The sequence below is a fragment of the Tamandua tetradactyla genome, chromosome 3, assembly GCF_023851605.1.
Source record: "Tamandua tetradactyla isolate mTamTet1 chromosome 3, mTamTet1.pri, whole genome shotgun sequence".
NCBI lineage: Eukaryota > Metazoa > Chordata > Mammalia > Pilosa > Myrmecophagidae > Tamandua > Tamandua tetradactyla.
This window is the reverse complement of record NC_135329.1, coordinates 112,734,056-112,752,887: the sequence shown is the minus strand read 5'-3', so window position 1 is coordinate 112,752,887 and position 18,832 is coordinate 112,734,056. Positions and strand designations below refer to the sequence as shown.

General features: G+C 35.2%; 1 protein-coding gene across 2 annotated transcripts in view; it reads right to left on the bottom strand.

Moving 5' to 3' along the window:
• KYNU (kynureninase) overlaps positions 1–18,832 on the bottom strand; it is a 154,857-nt gene that overhangs the window by 43,629 nt on the left and 92,396 nt on the right. For both annotated transcript variants that reach the window (XM_077153693.1, XM_077153694.1), the window contains 2 exons: positions 10,816–10,914; positions 9,492–9,565 (listed from right to left, as the gene is read on the bottom strand). In XM_077153693.1, the coding sequence (XP_077009808.1) occupies positions 9,492–9,565; positions 10,816–10,914 (173 nt within the window). The remainder of the gene's footprint in view (positions 1–9,491; positions 9,566–10,815; positions 10,915–18,832) is intronic.

Below are 18,832 nucleotides of genomic sequence, written 5' to 3'. Positions count from 1 at the left end.
TACTCCAAGCTCTATTCATCTACCACCATTCAAAATGTTTCTTCTAGCTCTATTGACAGTCTTTTCTAGCCAATCAATCCAATCTGAATGAACAAGTGCAAACAAGCAGGGTTTGAGCATCCTAAAACTCTGCCAGCTAGAAGGACTATTCAGTTTAGAAGATTTGGGTAAGATGGCGGGAATATTTAAGTCTCCAGCCAAATTCTTAGGCTGTGCCTTCACAGCACGGCAGTGAAGTTGGTAAACTGCCAAATGGGGTGAGAAGAAAAGCTTGGGAAACAGAGACATACTTGCTACAGTTTGAGTAGATATTGGAGTTCAGAAATGACAGCAGTTCAGGTACACATAGGAAAGATGGAGTTAGTCTCTAAGAGTAAGAATCAGCGGGCAATGCAATGGTAGCTCAGTGGCAGAATTTCTCACCTGCCATGCCGGAGACCCAGGTTCAATTCCTGGAGCCTGCCCATGTCAAAATAAATAAATAAATAAAATAGACAAAGAAAAAAAAGAATCATAAAAATGAGCGAACATAAGCTGTAAAAGGGACCAAAAAAATAAAATAAAACAAAAATCAATTAAAAATGAGAAAGCAAGGAAAGTATAAGTTCGGGCAGTTGGCAACCAACATATTGATGGGAAAAGCAAAGTCATGGCTAAATGATGGAAATAGATTCAAACGTACTAAAGACAAAGAAAAATCCTTTCGAACAAAAGGTTGCTTTAGCTCATGAAGCTAAGAACCAGCGCCTGAGCACGGCTGTTAGAAGGTTTGGTAGGCCTGTGATGTTAAACAGGAAGAATACTCCTAATTCTTTCTTAGCAAGGAAATCCACGTATTCATAATTGTTCTGTTCTGGTCTAAGACTCCTGATTTAATCCTGCTTTAGAATGTAGTTCAAAGAGGTATCCAAAAAGTTTTACTTCTTTTTTCTCCTCCTATTTGTCCATCCATCTGTAAGTACCTAAAGATAGATGCTTCATTGAATTTTGTTATATATTCAATTATATCTTCAAAATCTTCCTTTACAGAGGGCTTGTTCAAGTGTGTCTAGTGTGTTATATCTAGTGTGAGAACCACGGTCATAAAATCCCCACCTCCTGAAAGCATGAATTTTAATTAATGACAATTGCTTCCTGATATTCCTGCATATGTTTTCTCACCAGAGTTCAGCGGATGTTTTCTTTGAAAGCATTATTAACAAATAAAGGCTTTGATAAATATTTCCACAGGTTTTCCTGAAGCATATTTAATTTTGAAATATTGGTTTTTTTCATCCCCTGAGATAATATTGTCAAAAACGTAAGAACAGAGAGAAGGTACCTGGACCTAGGAGTTTAGGAAGTCATCATTTTGTTCATTAAAATACTCATGGAGGATTTTTTAAGTTGTCTGCAGCCAGTTTTCATGGATACATATTTGGTCTTCATTGAAGCATATGGAAACGCATATTTAATTTGACAGTATTTTGCAAATCATACCCCTTTCAGAATAATTTGCAAAGTAGAAACGTTTCCATATGCTATAAGTTGGTTTGTCTGTTAGGTTAATAGTAAAGCAAGAACCATAAATGCAACAACAAAAATTAATATTTTACTACGCATGATAGATTTTTAAAGAAAATGACGATTAACAGGCCAATGTCTCTGTACTCAGAGAATTTACAATTGAGAGCATTTTGATTTATAAACAATTCTTCAAGTGATTACACTGGACATCCTAAGATGCAGTCTCATAAGGATCACAGCTCTGTTAAGGAAAAAAAAAAGCAAGAAAGAGAGCCTCATGGTAATTTCCTGCCTAGGCTGTCATGGCTCATACGAAATCTGTTACCCCAACCAAAGCTGCTAGGAAATAGTTTAACATAGGAACCAAGCCAAGCTCTCTACATATGAGTTGGGCGTGAGGGAGACAGATCCTAACTCAAATGGTTAATTTCCACCCAATCAAATCACCTCCTCTGAAGGGTAAAAACCAAGTGAACAAAGAGAAGATGGACCACCCATTTAGATCTTTGTTCTGAGAGATGTATTCCAAGTACTCTTGTAGGAAAGGAAGTCAGCTCTTCCTTGGTCTTGGAACCACCAGGTCTCCTGGAGGCTGTGTGTGATAAGGCAATGCCCCATGCTGCTCCCTGCTTCTGTGCCTCATTTCAATAATCTCCCACCAGGACCATTTTGACATCATAAAGAACCAGATTGATACATTTATTTTCTAAGCAAGAATTAAAAAAAAATAGCAATAGCTGCTCAGAGTTCAAATAGAAGACCCTGTAGATTTTAAAGGTCATTTTAGGATCGAACATGAAGTAATTAAAGCAAGAGCTAAAGCTTTTTGACAGGTTTTAACTTTTCTTTTTTTTTGTCTGAAGGTTTATTGACCCCCTTATATCTTTTTAGACACTGGGCTGCAATTTTTAGAATAGAAAATAAATTTTGAACTTTTAAAGGACTTCGGTTCTTCCAAATTAATGATAATGCCATCATTATCTAACAGTAGCGATTTATGGGCAACAATGGCTTTTGTATCTTTTTTATACTGATAATTATTATTATGACTTTCTTTTAAGAGCCGGTATTACTTCATCTCGACTTCCGAGATGAAAAAAAAAAAAAAAAACAACAGCAGATTATTTACTGCATTTGTTTTTACCCTTGATCATACCTCAATGCATTAAAGTTATTTTTGTGATGAAGGCTTTAATTCACCAGGCAAGGAAATTATCTGGTGGATTTTGCATAGTAAAATTGTGAAGCCTAGGAAATGAGGGACCCTTTTGAAGTCATTGATCTAAAATGCTTTCCAAGTGAAGAGAGATTTAGGTTGTGAGCCTATAGATAGGTTTTCTTAAAAAGCTTTAGTGTTTTTTGGTTCTCTTATAGTGACACTCTGAAGACCATGACTTTCAATAAGTATAACCACCCAAATGGGAAGTAGTTTTGGAACTAAGTGAGAGCTGGAAACAATCTATTTTTACCATTGCTTATAATTCCTAAAATATTGTAGAATAGGAACAAGAGTAATTCTATGATAACAAGGATAATCTTTAAAATATTAACTCAGATTCCATAAAAATTATAGTGAAGAGTATACAAAGGTAACACTTGACATATCTCTTTAAGAAATGTCATTTAAGTAATTCTTCTTTATACCTCTTAAAACTTATGAAACTCATCAAATGAAATCTCTCTGATAGCAATACTATCAGCTTTCAAAGTAACAGAAAATAAATTGATTCACTTAGTTAACACAGCATTCCATTTCACAGAGGATTTTTTTCTGTAAGCTTTCCCATCTCCTCACTCCAGCTTTCCCCAAGCAGCTCTGGGTTCAAGTCTAATTCATCTGAAATTCATGCAACAGCTAATCAGAGGCTATCTTGGTACACATTTTCTAGCCTTGTGTTGTCTGACATTTAAATTACTTATTTGACTATTTGGATGATATCTCCCCAAATAGACTGCAAAATTTTAAAACCATGGGGAAAATCCCATATTTATTTGCAATTGTGAAGGGTTTTTTTGTGTGTGTGCAAAAATATATATGTGTTAGCTGCATTTCTCCATGTCGCCTTAATAGATTCAGGATCACTCTCTTTACATGAGAAAATAAGAGCACCTTGGGAAAGAATGCTTGTTTGGGTAAAATTCAAGTTCCACCAAATTTAAATCCTGAGATTAGAAAGATATATGGCTATATTGGAGTTCCATTGGCTAAAGAAATGAGGGATATATGGGAAAAGACCACTTAAAATAAATATATTTTAATTGAATAGTTGTAATCTTATAGTGTAGCAGGTAGGCATCTGTCCACCTGGTTCAGCTGTCTTCTCTGTGGAAAATCCCCAAACCCCTTCTCCTGACCTTCAGGACTGGGTAAAACTGCAGGCAAGTGAGATAAGACACCTGGGATGGGGACCCTCCCCTAACAGCTCATCTGCTTCTGTAACCTGCTTTGCTCCTTAAACTGACCAATTGTCTGTCCTTTAACATTGCCAGTCGCCATATTAAGCTTACCTTATCTCTAGCATGTAATACAGTCTATAAGAGCTAAGGTTGTCTTTTGTTTGGGGCTCAGACTTTCAGAGGCTACTCAGCTGAGCCCTATGGCCATAGAAAATAAAACCTGCTTCCCGAAACTAAGAAGCTACAGACCCTTAGTCTCAGCCTGTTCTAATTTTGTGGAATGTTCCAGGAGGCCTGTGTCTTGTTCCCGGTTTTCGTACTACAATAGCATATAGTGGAGAAAAGTATGGTTTGAATGAGTTACTATATTGAAATATAAAGTTGAAAATTATACAAGAAAATTAATTAAAATTTGAGAAAGCAAAGTAAAATTACTTTATGTTATTTCATAGAATACACTCTTAAAATCAACACAAGTTATTTAATCTAATTTTTTACAAAAATATTTTGATAGCGATACATACGCTCTTCCAATATTATATTTAACTTTCTCAGTATGACCATAAAGATTATCACTTAAAAAATGTTTTGAGCCATACATCATTTCTCCTTATTCATTGATATTCAAATTGGTTGCTTTTTTTTTTAAATACCTTGTCAATTTTTCCTCTACTTCAAAAGTTAATTGCTCTAACTCTGACACATTCTCACTGTTCATGATTCTGTGATTTAGCAGTTTGTCAGCACCACTTATATCATAAAATCCTGAATCTCTTGCAAGATTTCACCAACAAAAAGTTTAAAACCTTTTTGCGGACATTTCTTGGGGCTTATATTTATCTTTTCTTGGACTTTCCTGAAAATTGTTTGATGCATCTTTTTTTTCAGTTGCCAAATAATACTAATGATAATCCACATTTCTGAATTGCAAAATTTGCCTTAACCAGACATTGAAATCAGCAGGCCTTATCTGCAGGTTCTTTCAAACCTGCAAATTACTTGTTAAAATAATGGAGATGACTCAAGCCCTTAATAAAATAAAATAAAAAAAGTCATCTCTATCTAAAGTCTTGAATCAAATACCTCTTATTATGGAAATGTGTTGGCATGATTTAAAATTCTAACTTTTTCATCCACATTATCACTAGGTCCTGCTCTTGGCCACTCAGAAAAGCTAAAAAAATACTCCAAGGGAAATAAGCAGTTTAAGTGATCTGATACATGGGGAGCATTTGGACATGTGCTGGGTTAGAGTGCAAAGTGAGGAATAGCAATTTTACAATGTGTATGATTTCACAGGACAGGGTATAAAAGTAAGTTATAGTAGAAATCTTACTAGTTCATTTGATGCACTACTGCTTTCATTCTGGAAGCCTGCGAACAAAAGGATCTTGAACTGCAGTCAATGGGCTTTTTTACAGAAGAAGCAATGTATGGGTTTTGGATATCTTTTAATACCTTAAAGTCAAAAGGTTAAGTATGGTTCTCAAGTGCGGCAGAAAGGTCAACATTTATAAAGTTAAAAAGAAAAAGCCAAGGCTATTTAAACACTTGTTTACAGTAATACATTTTTGATGGTCAAATTCTCAAAATTAAGTGTATTTCCGTTCACATTTCATAGCAATAATTATTAACTTTGGAGACGGATTAGATGTCTGTTCCAATAGAAAAACAAAAACAAAAGCACAAGAAGACATTTAATCACAACCGGTCCTAATTTACTATCACTCTCAACTACAGACAAGGTTTAGAATTTAACACTGGAATGGGAAAATGTGATGATGAACTCGCCAAAGGTCAAACTGTAGTTGAGAATAACAGTCTGAGTTATGTTGCTTAATGGAGCTGTTGACTCCAGTTCCCAATTTCCTCATTCTCTTTATAGACAAAGGGCTCTTGGAAAGTGTCCTAGGTCATCAGTTTTGAGCAATGGCCAAAATGTCTATTTAGATTAAAAAAAATATATAGGAAGTGAAATTCTTGGAACAGATATAATCTACCAGTAGCTAATGGAAGCATTGTATCAGAGACCATTTCAAAACTATACACTGAGTATTAGAACACAGTGTTACATCTTCTGGGACTCATTCTCTAGGTCAGGTGGGGCAGCAGCTCCCATGGCCTTTCTCAGCCCAGACCTGATGACCATGTAAGCATTCTACCACTGCACCCAACCTCATCCTGTTCCACCTCTTTATTAAAGCTTTTGATTATGTATTATTGCCTATTAATATATATTCAGCTGATTTAAAAGGAAAAATATTTAAACATATACATATACTTTAAAAGTACTTGTTAAAAGGCGAATGACTTGACCAGGAAAAGAAATGATATTCGGATATTAATTATTTCAAATAACATATTTGGCCACTAGATGTCACCCTTTTTTAAGCAACAAAGACTTCGCCCCAAAGTTCCCAACTTCGAGAGCAGTTACATTCCACTCTGATGTTCTCCATTTAAATCAGCTACAATATCGAACACTTTAATAGCAAAAAAGTTATCTTGTGTATTTCTGCAGACCTAAGAGAACATAAAAAGATGAGTGAGAGGAAGTTTATGATACCGTTTCCAAGTTCATCTTGGAAACCTATAAATGACAGAAATACGATTGTTAATTGGCAGTAGAATCAGGACTCACTAGAACTTTTGAGAGTCAGGTTGCTTTTTTACCTCTATATTGTAAATTTGATTTACAAAGAAACTTCCTATGTCCCCCATCTTTAAAATATTTTTATTTATTGAACATCAGTTTAATATCTACGCAATTAGGCTTTTTCAGACAGTGTGGTCTTTAGCTTTTTATATCTTCTCTTCTTTTTTTTTCACTCTATGACTCTTCCTGCAAATGGTGATCGACTTGCAGATGTGTGGAGGAATAGGGGACAAAAAGTTAAGTTTTAGTAATGCAATTCTTTTCCTATCAGGGACAATGAACAGATTATCTGAAACAGTTTGTCCTTAGCTTGTAGGAATCTGCTGCACCCATTCCTATCTAAGGAGTTCCACTTCCCTAATGCAAATGAAATATATATAGCACATAAGACCTGGTACAGAAGGGGTGGTTAGGGAAGAAGTTGGCATCACTGGAATGAGTCAGTCTCACATCACACAAAAAGAAGCTTTAACTGTGTGGAGAAAACAAAAACCAAGAACTAGTGTTCCCTGTAATGAAGTCTTGTGAGTCAAGTCTCAAATGAGTCCTATCACTCTCCAAAGCTAGATAGTCATAATGCAGCAACCGATAACAGCATAAAATTTTCAAAAAAGCTAAATGCATGAGTCATTCAAATATAAAATGAATACACATAAAATATCATATTCAACTCCCTAATTAATGAGGCAACCAGTGAGATGGTAAAGCCTGTTCAAGAGAGGATCTGAGGAATAAGCATTTATAAAGTCAGTCTGTGCAAGGCCTGCTGAAATGACCTCAGTAATAAATGCAAAACTAGTTAATGTCTTACACGGTCACAAACTATAACTTTGAGTTTATCTTTCCCACCTGAGAGAAAGTATCTCTACCGGGCAAAAGTCTACAAGTTAATATGCAAATTCACAATGAGTCAATGAATTACATTCCCCCTAATATTCTTGGATAAACCTGTTTAAAGAATGCCCACATGACACTACAAGGATATGGCACTGACTTTTTTGCCTTATTCCCAAATTTTGGATCTTTTTCTCCACATAGCCCACATGCATTGGTCACATGTAATGCTTAAGTGGCTGTGCTCAGTGCTTTATATGAATCATGCTGTCTTATTTTCACAGTAATTACCTGTAAGGTAGATGCTGATTTTATTTCCATTTAAGAAAGAACACTGAGAAGTCACGGAACATGCTTCAGTTTACAGATAGGACAAGTGATCCAACTGCAATATGAACCTAATCTGTTTTAGATGGTCTCTCTCCTGAGAGCAATTATTTATGCTGTCATTATTTAAATGATTCAACAATTATTTAAGCAGTGTCTACAGGGTTTGGGGATTCCACAAAATGAGATAAGTATAAGCACACTACAACCCCTTCTCTCCTCTTGCTTCTCATCCATGCAATGAAAAAAATGGTGAGAGAATTCGCAAGGGCAAGAGACACTTGCTAGAAGATCAGATTTTTAACTCCTAACTTTTGCAGTCTCTAGAATTTGCATATGTTTCGTTCTCACCCACCCATCAGCCTGCCCTTCGGTTTCATATAATCCATCAGATCCTGTACTACAATGTAAATAAATGGAGAATAGGAAATGGCCGGGGTGGTGAGTCATCATGTGAAAGCATGGAACATCTCATATACTGTCTATGTGGACATAAATTATGCTAAGTAATATGTTATCAGTGGGGCTTGCTAAACATGAAAGAGTCCTTTTAAAATATGCGTGGTATTCTTATAATATTATGCATGTTTTATAATCTTCTCAGAGAGTTGGGACATGGCGGGAAATCTAATGTACTGACAATACATTCCAGAAAGGTGCCTGTATGAAAACATGTCTGTTTAAATAAAATGTTCTATTTCTTTTTTTTTTTTGCATGGGCAGGCACTGGGAATTGAATCCGGGTCTCCGGCATGGCAGGCAAGAGTTCTGCCACTGAGCCACCATTGCATTGCCCTCTATTTAATTTTAAATTTGAAATCTTGAAGGATTTTTAGCCATGATTGAATTAATTACAGAAAACTATCTTAAATTCTGATGATTTACATGAATAGAATCTGAGAAAGGAGAGGTGCTCCAGTCTCTATTTCTAATGCAGCTCCAACACTTGTAAAGATTATACCATTTAGACAGTGGTTGGAAGGATTCAGAAAACTAGTCAAACATTATTATATTATCTATTTTGAGTTTAGACGGTCTTCTCATTACACATACTCCAATATAACTATGATAAGTTTTTCTTTTTTCTAGAATATTATTTCTTTATCTCAATACCAGATAAAAATGAAAGTAACATTTATGAGATTTCCAGTCAAATAAAAATGTGTAGATGTGGTGGTGTATTACATTTGCATTTATAGTTGCTCCAAAAAATGAAGAAAGTTGTACAAAATAGAAAAGTATTGCTTTTTATGTAGTCAGTCTGTTGTTCAGTGTTCAGCTTCTTCAGTTTTCATGGATTATAAAGTCTTTTAGGACAGAAGATGTTCCCTGCAAGTCCATCATGCAACATTTCTAGGTAGATGTAATTTTAATAGTAACATGCAACATTTAAGACTTTATTAGGCACAGCTCTGGTTGCCTTTGATTTATTCACCAATGTGAGGCATCTAAAATTTTCTAAAGTCTAAGTTTTGGCAAAAAGAATGGAAATAATCTCTTTGCATTAAACCATCTGGCTCTACATAATTGCAGTGACTCATTTTTAGCATTGAAGCTACTCTGTTCTGATCAAATTTCTTCTTCAACCAATTGAACTCTTTGGAAGGCATTTTGTTTCTGATAAAGCACGTCATTGTTAATACAGTAGTCATATAATCATAATCAATACAGATTCTTATTGGATAGCATCTTAAGGAACTCATGCAAATTTAATATATTATTCATGTAAATTAATTTATTCATCACCAAAGAATCAGAAATTGGTACTTACACAGGTTTTATTGTATAGGCATGCTTTTCATGGACAAAGGCACCAGCCAGACCTCCTGCTCCTGAATTTAAATACTGAATTCAAAATAAATTAAATTGTATTGGTTTATTGAATGTATTATGAAAAAATAAACAATATAATCATTTGTCTTTTTATAAATGAAACTAAATTTAGGCCAGTTGAAAATATATGATTGAGTTTTGTAATAAAACAGAATCTTGAGTCACTTTGTTAAAAGAAAAACAAATGAAAAATATCAGTATTAGTTTGAAAATGAATAGCCTGTACTTTTTTGACCAAAAATTAGATAATCAAAAGAAATCAGGTACTGGAAAACAAATATGTGATGCTCTGAGAAAAGTAATTCTTTCATGCTAATTTAATTTCTCAATTTGACAATATACTGAAACATGTAAGAGTGAAAACACTAATCGATCTCATTGATTTTGACCTTAGCAGTCTAATTTTATGCAATGTATGTTACGAATCAATGAAATGAATATTCATTTTAAGTATACAGGAACATTTAGAGGCTTTGGGATTCTTTTACAGGAATATTAGTATACAAAGAGTAGATAAATTGTCATGAAATGTGAATCATTACAAAATTAGTGGTGTCTTTTGAGCTAAGAAAATGTTCACAAATAAATGGCATTACCCCAAAGCTCTTTCTCAATAAGTTCTTACAATATCGTGACAGGATGCACAATTCTCATCATAGAAATCAAGAAACTGTGGTTCAGAAAAGACTAATTTGTCCCACTTAGTAAATTAAAGTGCCACTGAGGTCAGTCTTATTTCAAAGCTCATTTATTTAAATTTTGTTGTTGAAAAAATATTTAAAACATGATGAAAGTACAGTATTTTTAAAAGACTGAAATTAAAATAAAATTGCTTTTATTTTCATGCTTCCTCTCAATTAAGCTGTCTTCAAATGTTAACACCAAATTGATTCTTTAAGACTGATCTCAAGTTAAGTAGATTTTTCATAACTTATTTTTAAAAATTGGAACCTAATCAATTTGAATTAAGTTCTACGTGTGTGGGGGGCTTTTTTCCCAGAAACTCCTGACTTTTTCACAACAATCTAGGAACCAAAGGAATGAGTTCTCTATAGGTGGATGGAAATACCAAAATTAAATAATTTATCATACTATTCTTTTCTATCATATGACTCTGTTATTAACTAAAATTGGAAAATATAGTAAAAAAAAGTAGGGGAAAATGACTCAAATTTTTAAAATTGGTTCACTGTTACAGATTTTTCATTCAAATTTGTGTCAATGTGAAATTAAAAGATGTGAATATATTAACTACTTTGTACCTTGTAGGAACACCAACAGGCAAAGTCAACTCCCCAGTCATGTAAGTGGAGCTCAACATTTCCAACTGCATGTGCTAGATCAAAGCCAACAAAACAACCCTGGGGAAGAATACAATGGCACATTTTGAATTTGCTTAATAATTAGAACTTTAAGGACAAATATCTTTATGAAGTCTTTGATAGTCCGCTGTACCATAAATAAGATGCACCCTTTAGTGCAGTGTGGACTGCATAATGATAGTCATTCCCAAGCTTTTTTCAGGATGACTTCAGGGTCAAAACAATTTCCATAGTACTGAGACATTCTTTGGCTTTTTCACTATATTGACATTTGCACTGATAGTGAAAAATCAAGCGTGGTTAGAAAGAGATATCTTGAAAAGATGGCAATGTGGGGAGCTCCAAAACTCACTCCTACCTCCAGAACAGCTAGTAAACAGGCAAGAACTTTCTGAAATAACTGTTCTAGGACTCAGAGGCCAGAAAACACTGCACATCATCCAGCAAAAAGTAGGAGGAAGGGGTGATAAACTGTGGTGAAGTAGTGTGAGTAGCTCTCCCGGCATGGCAGCTTCCCCCCAAGAACAGGGGTGGGGATGGGGTGAGGGAGTGTGTTATGGCAGAACACTGTTTATGGCTTTTGATTAGAGGATTGCTGGATCCTGACTCTGAGTTATTAATTCAATCCACTTTGGACAAAGGTGTGGCAGTCATTGTTTTACTTGGAGGGCTGCCCCAGGCAGGTGCAGAAGTGGTGGAGGTTTAAAGGCACAGTGCCTTATTGGGGCTGGGAGGAAAAGTTTGCTGAAGGGTGCCATCTGCTGGGAAGGCTAGGAAAGTGCAGCTTCAGGGAACTATCAACAAGATTTTAATGTCTTTCCAGACCCTCTCCTGGAAAGACATTTTGGAGTCAGTCTGTGCCCCCTTCTTGGGTGTCCTTGTTTAAGCCGGGAAATATTGCCTTGGAAAAGTCCTCTCCAGAATGACCTTCCTCTTAGAATTTGCCTTCCAGGCAAAAGCACCCAGAGACAATGAAAGGAATATTAAAAAATGCTACAGAAGCAAAACAAAAACAGAACAGATCAGGTTTCCTAGAGAAGGAACAGAAAAAAAGAAGCTTTCGCCTGAGGGCGAATCACTTGCACAAATAATGCAATCTTAAAAATTGAACCACATATCCAGGGCAAGAATCAGATGAAAAAGAGCTGAAAATATCTGATTCATCAAACATGAGCTATTCTAAAAGTCTAGAATAAGTTGAATCAAACACCAAAGATAAGCATTAACATAAAGACAATCAATAATAAAACTTGGCCAAGAGAGAGAAACTGACCTTCAGAGTAGACTCATCAAGATAATCAGATGCCTAGACATAAGTAAAACATTACAAGCAATATTAAGAAAGAGGAAGATATGACCTAGTCAAAGGAACAGATTACAAGTTTGGAAGAGACATGGAATTTGGAACAAGTAATAAAAAATGTTCATACAAATATCCTAAATCAATTCAAGGAGCTGAAGAAAAATGTGACCAAAAAGATGAAGGATATTAAAAAGATACTGTACATGCATAAAGAAGAATTTGAAAGTATAAAAAGATTCATAACTACAAATATGGAAATGGAAGACAATAAAGATATCAAAATACATTAGAGGTATACAACAACAGAGTTGAAGAGGCAGAATAATGAATCAGTGAACTAGAAGACAGGACAATGGAAATATTCCAGTTGGAAGGACAGACAGAGAAAAGAATGCAAAAATTGAACACAGTCTCAGGGATATGAATAGCAGAATGAAGTATGCAAACACATGTGTCATGGGTGTTCCAGAAGAAGAAGAAAAAAGGGACAGAAAGTATATTTGAGGAAATAATGGCTGAAAAATTCTCAATTCTTATGCAAAAAAATTGAACATGACCAAGAAGCACAGCGTGGTCCAAAGCAGAATAAATTCCAGTAGATTTACTCTAAGACACATACTAAAAACTAATAAGAACATCAAAAGCCAGAGATAAAGAGAGAATTCTGGAAGGAGCAAGAGAAAAGTGATTCACCATATACAAGGAAACTGCAATAAGACTACATGCTGATTTCTCATCAGAAACCAGTGAAGCAAGAAAGTAATTGTATAATATATTTAAGGTACTGAAAGAGAAAACTGCCAACCAAGAATTCTTTATCCAAAAAGACTGTCTTTCAAAAATGAGAGCTTAAAATATTCACAGATAAAGGGAAAATGAGAGAGTTCATCAATAAGAGACCAGCCCTCCAAGAAATAGTAAAGGGACTTCTGCAAACTGAAAGGAAAAGACAGGTGAGAGAGTTTGGAGTAAAGTGTAGAAGTTAATATCAATAAGGGTAACTAAAAGGGTGAAAGAGACACACACAAAAATAGATGTGACATATAAAAACAGAAGGATAAAATAGTTGCGGTAAGTACTGCCATTTCAGTAATAACATTGAATGTTAGTGGATTAAATTCCCCAATCAAAAGACAAAAATAAGCAGAATGGGTAAAAAAGTATGATACAACCAAATGCTATCTATAGAGACTCATGTGATACCCAATGACACAAATAAATTGAAATTGAAAGGTTGGAAAAGATATTCCATGCAAACAGTAACCAAAATAGACCTGTGGTAGCTATACTAATATCAGACAAAATACTTAAAATGTAGAACTATTATAAGAGATAAAAACAGACACCATATATTAATAAAAGGGGTCATCCACCAAGAAGAAATAACAATTATGAATATTTATGCACCAAACCATGGTGCCCCAGAATACATGAAACATACCCTGACAAAACTGAAGGGAAACACCTCTATAATAATTAGGTGGAGACTTCAATACAACACTCTCATCAATAGATAGGACATGAAGACAGAGGATCAATAAGAAAACATGCCCACAGATACGATATGAGCAGAGTCTCTGAGTGATTAGGTTTCCTCTCTCTTACCCTCCACCATCTCTGTGAGAAGGATCTGCATGGGTTAACCTGCTGGCCCAGCTGGAAGATAAGAGAAGTGTGGAGTGGAGGCATCCTCAACCCCATTCAGCCTGGATATGTTGCTACTACCTCCTCCACCAGCCCCTCTCCCCAAGCTGGCCATAGGTACGTGAAGGAGTTCAATTGAGATCAGTAGCGCCTCACCAACCAAGTCCCACTTAGCTCTGCTGACATCAAGATGACCAATAAATTATTATTGTTTGAAACTACCAAATTTTGAGATGTTTTGTTATGTGGCATTTTTATGGCCAGAGATAGCTGATACAAAGCCTCAGTCTCCCAAAATAGAAAGGCATCATTTCCACAGTCCAAGGAATTATAGCTGCCATTCCACTCACAGAGTTCAAGCTCCAGAAAGTGTACAGGATGGGAGGTGAGGATCAATTATTAGTTCAGGCCCTTTGTTCCCATGTCCTCAGAATAAAACCATCTCTCCATGCTCAGTGCAATTCTGTATTTTAAGATGCATACTTTCCATACAACAGAGCTCAATTAAAAAAAAAGTTTTTGGATCTAATGATACAGAAAAAGTAAAATGTTGCTTGAAAGAGATTTTCAAAGGCAATTTTGGCTTTACACAGTGTTCCCATACACATTGACTTTAGATTCCAATAGCCTCTTAAGATGTGACTCTATTCTACACTTACTAAATAACGACTGGTTATTTACTTGTTATAAAGTTTCAAGTGTTTCGTATGTCTGTCTAGTAGAATTCACACTGTTTTAGAGTAGAAACCAAAACTCTTGTTTTCACTAAGTTCCTAGAAGAACAATGAATGCATACTATCCCAATTATATCCAAATAGAACTTTCAAACATAATGGATTAACATCAAAACAGTTATGCATATCAGAATGCTAAAAATTTTATTTAGGAAACAGTGAATGATTTATTCCACTCTAAGTGATTTGTTCCACTCTAAGACAATAGTACATGAACCTAAATTTAAAAACAAATACCTGATCATCAAATGGGAGTGACAGCTCACTTTACAAAAAAGTTTCACATTTGAGACCGTCTATTTTTAGCGCACTAAATGCACATATAATAATTACATTCTGGAAACTCTATTTTCTGCAACATGGAAGGGACATATCTATTGTTTGAAGAACAATTTAGAAGTGAAAACTTGCAGTGGGATTGATTTTTGAACAGTTCTAACATCTCTTATGATAATCTTTACAGCTCAGAACCCCAAAGCTCCTACAGGTACTTTCTTTAGAGCATAGAGATGCAAAGTATGGCTTGTTTTTATAAATGCAGTTTTGATGGAACGCAACCAGCCTCATTTTAAAAAACATTGTCCATTGCTGCTGTCATTCTATAGTGACACAATTTAGGTGTAGCTACAGAGTAAGATGGCCCATGAAACCTAAAATATTTTCTATCTGGCTTGAAACAGATTGGCTTTATCGACCTCTACTCTAGAGCGTTACTTCACATAAAGACAACTCAGTATGTAGAAGAGTCAATTAATTAAAAACCTTATTCATTATGATGTCACCCTAGCTAGCATCTCACAAAAATAAAGTTCTTACCAGTACGATACAACTGATTTTTGGGGAGGAAAGTGAAGGAGGTGGATTTGTGTTTTGTGTCTCACTAAATAATGAGCAATAAATGTCATAAGACTAAGACAGCTGCTCCATGGATATATATGTTTTACAAGTGATCTGTCAGGTTTTAGAGATTATCAAAAACTGCATTTGCAGACTAACGTTTAGGTTTAATAGATACACGCACATACAAACACACGTCTGTTTTTTAAGCTAACGCTTTTAATACAGACATTACAGTTTGGAAAATTAAAGTTAATTCTTCTGTATTTTAAACTCTTGCCTCTCACTAACATTTCTAATGGAAGCAATAATGTTTATGAAATGACTTTACAATTCAACTTTTCAGTTTTTCTTATAACTCTACTTTTCATGGAAAACTCAATGAATAGAATAGGCAGTACTTTTATTTTGTTATAAGTGATGCATAAAGAATGGCACATTGAAAAAACCACTAAGTTTCACATACTTTTATTAAAAGCCCTGTGGCTGGATATGTGGCACCATATCAAAAAAGTACTTGCAGGCTCTACAATATGTTTTAATGCATGTACAAGTCTTTACCCATGGGTAGACAGAAACATAAAATTATTAAAATATGACTGTTTCGAGGAGAGAACCAGAAAACAAGATCTTAAATGGAATTGCCACAAAGTGATTTTTAAAAAGTGTCACTAGATGGCAGCGCCTTAAAAATAAAGAAAAAACTAATTCTCAAAAAAAACGTCTCTGTGGCCATCTAGTTAAGTAGCCTGTGACTCTTGGTACGTACCAGCCTCTGCATGCTCCTTGGCCCAGACTGCAATGGATGGGTGAGGCCCTTGGCAGTGTCACTAGCATCATCTGTGTTAATTCCAGGTGCCCATCTGTCCCTGCAAGGCTCACAGGGATGTGTATTAGCTGGCACGTCCATGGAAAGGCCTTTCTGTGGTTGTGTGTGGGAGTGGCAGATTCTATAACATATTAAGTCAGGTCTCTATCATGTCTGGCTTGGTTAAGAGACAATGCAAGAACTACTGTGCTTCGTAAATTCCACAGGAGTCATCTGGGCAATATTACCTTAAAAAAGCAAAAGTATGATGGGAATTTAAGAAAGTGAACATAAAAAGAAAGAATCACTGGTGTATATGTGTGTGTGTGTGTGTTTGTATTTGTCAACCCTCCATAGACAGCTGATGGATTAACAGTAACACATTGGTTAGTTAACTCTTAAACTTGGGATTCCTCAAAGAAACTCATATTAGGGAGTGGCTGCCTAGTTCTGACAAGGGTAGGAGTGAAGGAGAGGAGAATGAAAGCTGATAATGTTTTTTATTACAGTCTTGAATCATATGACTTTCCAAAATTCATCCAAATGCTGTGATTCTAAAGCATTCACAGATGTTCAGCTTTTTGAGTTTCTTAAAATCTCCATAAAACTAGCTCCACCACCACAGCAAATGGCTAAGTTTAGTGTTAAGTTTTACTCTGAAAGTCCTTCCTTTCATCCAACCGAAGTTAACCCTGATCTTCACAAATCCTTCTCACTTTTCTTTTTTTTTTCCTCTCCCTTTATCTATGGTTATGTGTGAGAACTAAATATTACTTCTTGTATTTTATTTACTCTGTACATATAATCAATAAATTGTATGCGTCACTATTTCCTTTCCAAAAGTTACTTAATACAGCTATCTTCAAATTTTTTTATGTAGTATGTTAAGCTTTCATTTATTGATACGAGTAATTTGATGAGAATAGCAGCTCTTCACCACTAAGTTACAAAACAAAACAAAATGAAAACAGACAAACAAATAAAAGGGACACAACATAGTCTTCCAAGTGAAGCTGTGAAGGAACTTGTTAGAAACAAAGAAGCACAGCAACCAGAATCAAAGCTTAAATTTTTCTCCGGGCAGAGCCTGTTTGCTACTTAAAGGCATCATAGCTTAAGGTTCTTACAGATAATACATGAGACTAAAAAATAAATAATTCGCATAAGTACTACACACAAAAAAATAATTCACAGCACATTCCAATCTGGAAGTTAGCCACCTGAGTGTCAATTCTAAATGCACATTTGAAATTTAACTGTGGATAGGAAAAGAAACAAGGAAAACTAAGAGGATAGACAAGATTCCATCTTCAACTATGTGCTGAATTACCCAAGATTAAAGTCTAAAAACTTCAAATGCATCTCTTTTCAAAATATTATTTTAAAATCCAAGTGGTTAAAGAAGGGTGATAATTGCAAATAACCCTTACTCAACAAGGTAAGTTGATCAAGATATGCCCCCATTGTCAGAGTGATTGACTGATGGTGTTTATGCTGAGATGCATATTCGGAGGAGACAATATAGCCTGATGTGCATATTGCTCTGTGTCACTCATGTGGACTGATGCTAAAAAGCTAGGAGCCGTACATATATGTGGGAGCTCCCTGAGAGCTTTTTTATTATTTTGTTTTAAAGATAAGACAGCCAATAAGGGAGTGTTTTGAATGAAGAAAGACCATGTCATGAGAAAATATATGTTTGGAAATCATACTCATTGCATTAAAAATGAGTACCTATAATCTGGAAATCAGAATGAACATTTTTCCTTGGTGATTCAAAAACTCTGATTTGGATTTAAGGGCAAGTTAAAAAGTCAATACAAAAATTACTCTGAAAGTTTCATTTTTTTTTGTCAGTTTGTGCAAATTGGAGCAATAATAATTTGGATGGTATTACCTGTTTAAAGTTGAGTCATACTCTGATATCTTTGGAAATTTGAGTAGCTTATAGCTATGGTCAGAAAAGTGTAGCTGTGAAATTAAAGCAACAGAGGATGGGAGGTTGGAGAGAAGGAAAAATAGACACGCGCAAGCCCAGCAACTTGTCTTTAGATTAAAACCCTGGATCCCTAAATAATGATGGGGAAACTTTACCCAGGTGTTGAAGTGAGGCAAGTCATTGTACTTTGGAAGTCTTTCTGGAACTCATTGACATCACAAGCAAGAGAGCACTTAAAAAAATTAACATGTAACCCCAGTTGCTCTTAAGTTTGGTTTACACAGCTGATCAAGTACCAGTGAAGAAGAAGTTGGGACCATATTTATGTACCCAAGTCACATGATTAGATGCCAGGTAGAGCTGATGTCTTCATAATTCCTAAACTATCTGAATAGTTTTGGCCAAACCATAAGATAAAAGGAAATGAGTGGTGCATCAAGATGCCTTTTTGTCATATTAGACCAGAGAGGGTATTTCTAACATACTATAGTGGATTTGCATTTATTTCTGTCAAGCACTTAACTCAAACTAGAACAACTGTCTATTCATATGCCTCTATGTCCCATCTGACTCTGAGCCCTGAGCTTTTGAAAGACAGAGAGGATATATCTTTTTAAACATAATACCTGTTCTCTAGATATTATATTTTTAAAGTAATCCCAGAGCCTGACGTAAAGTAAGAAGTCAGTAAG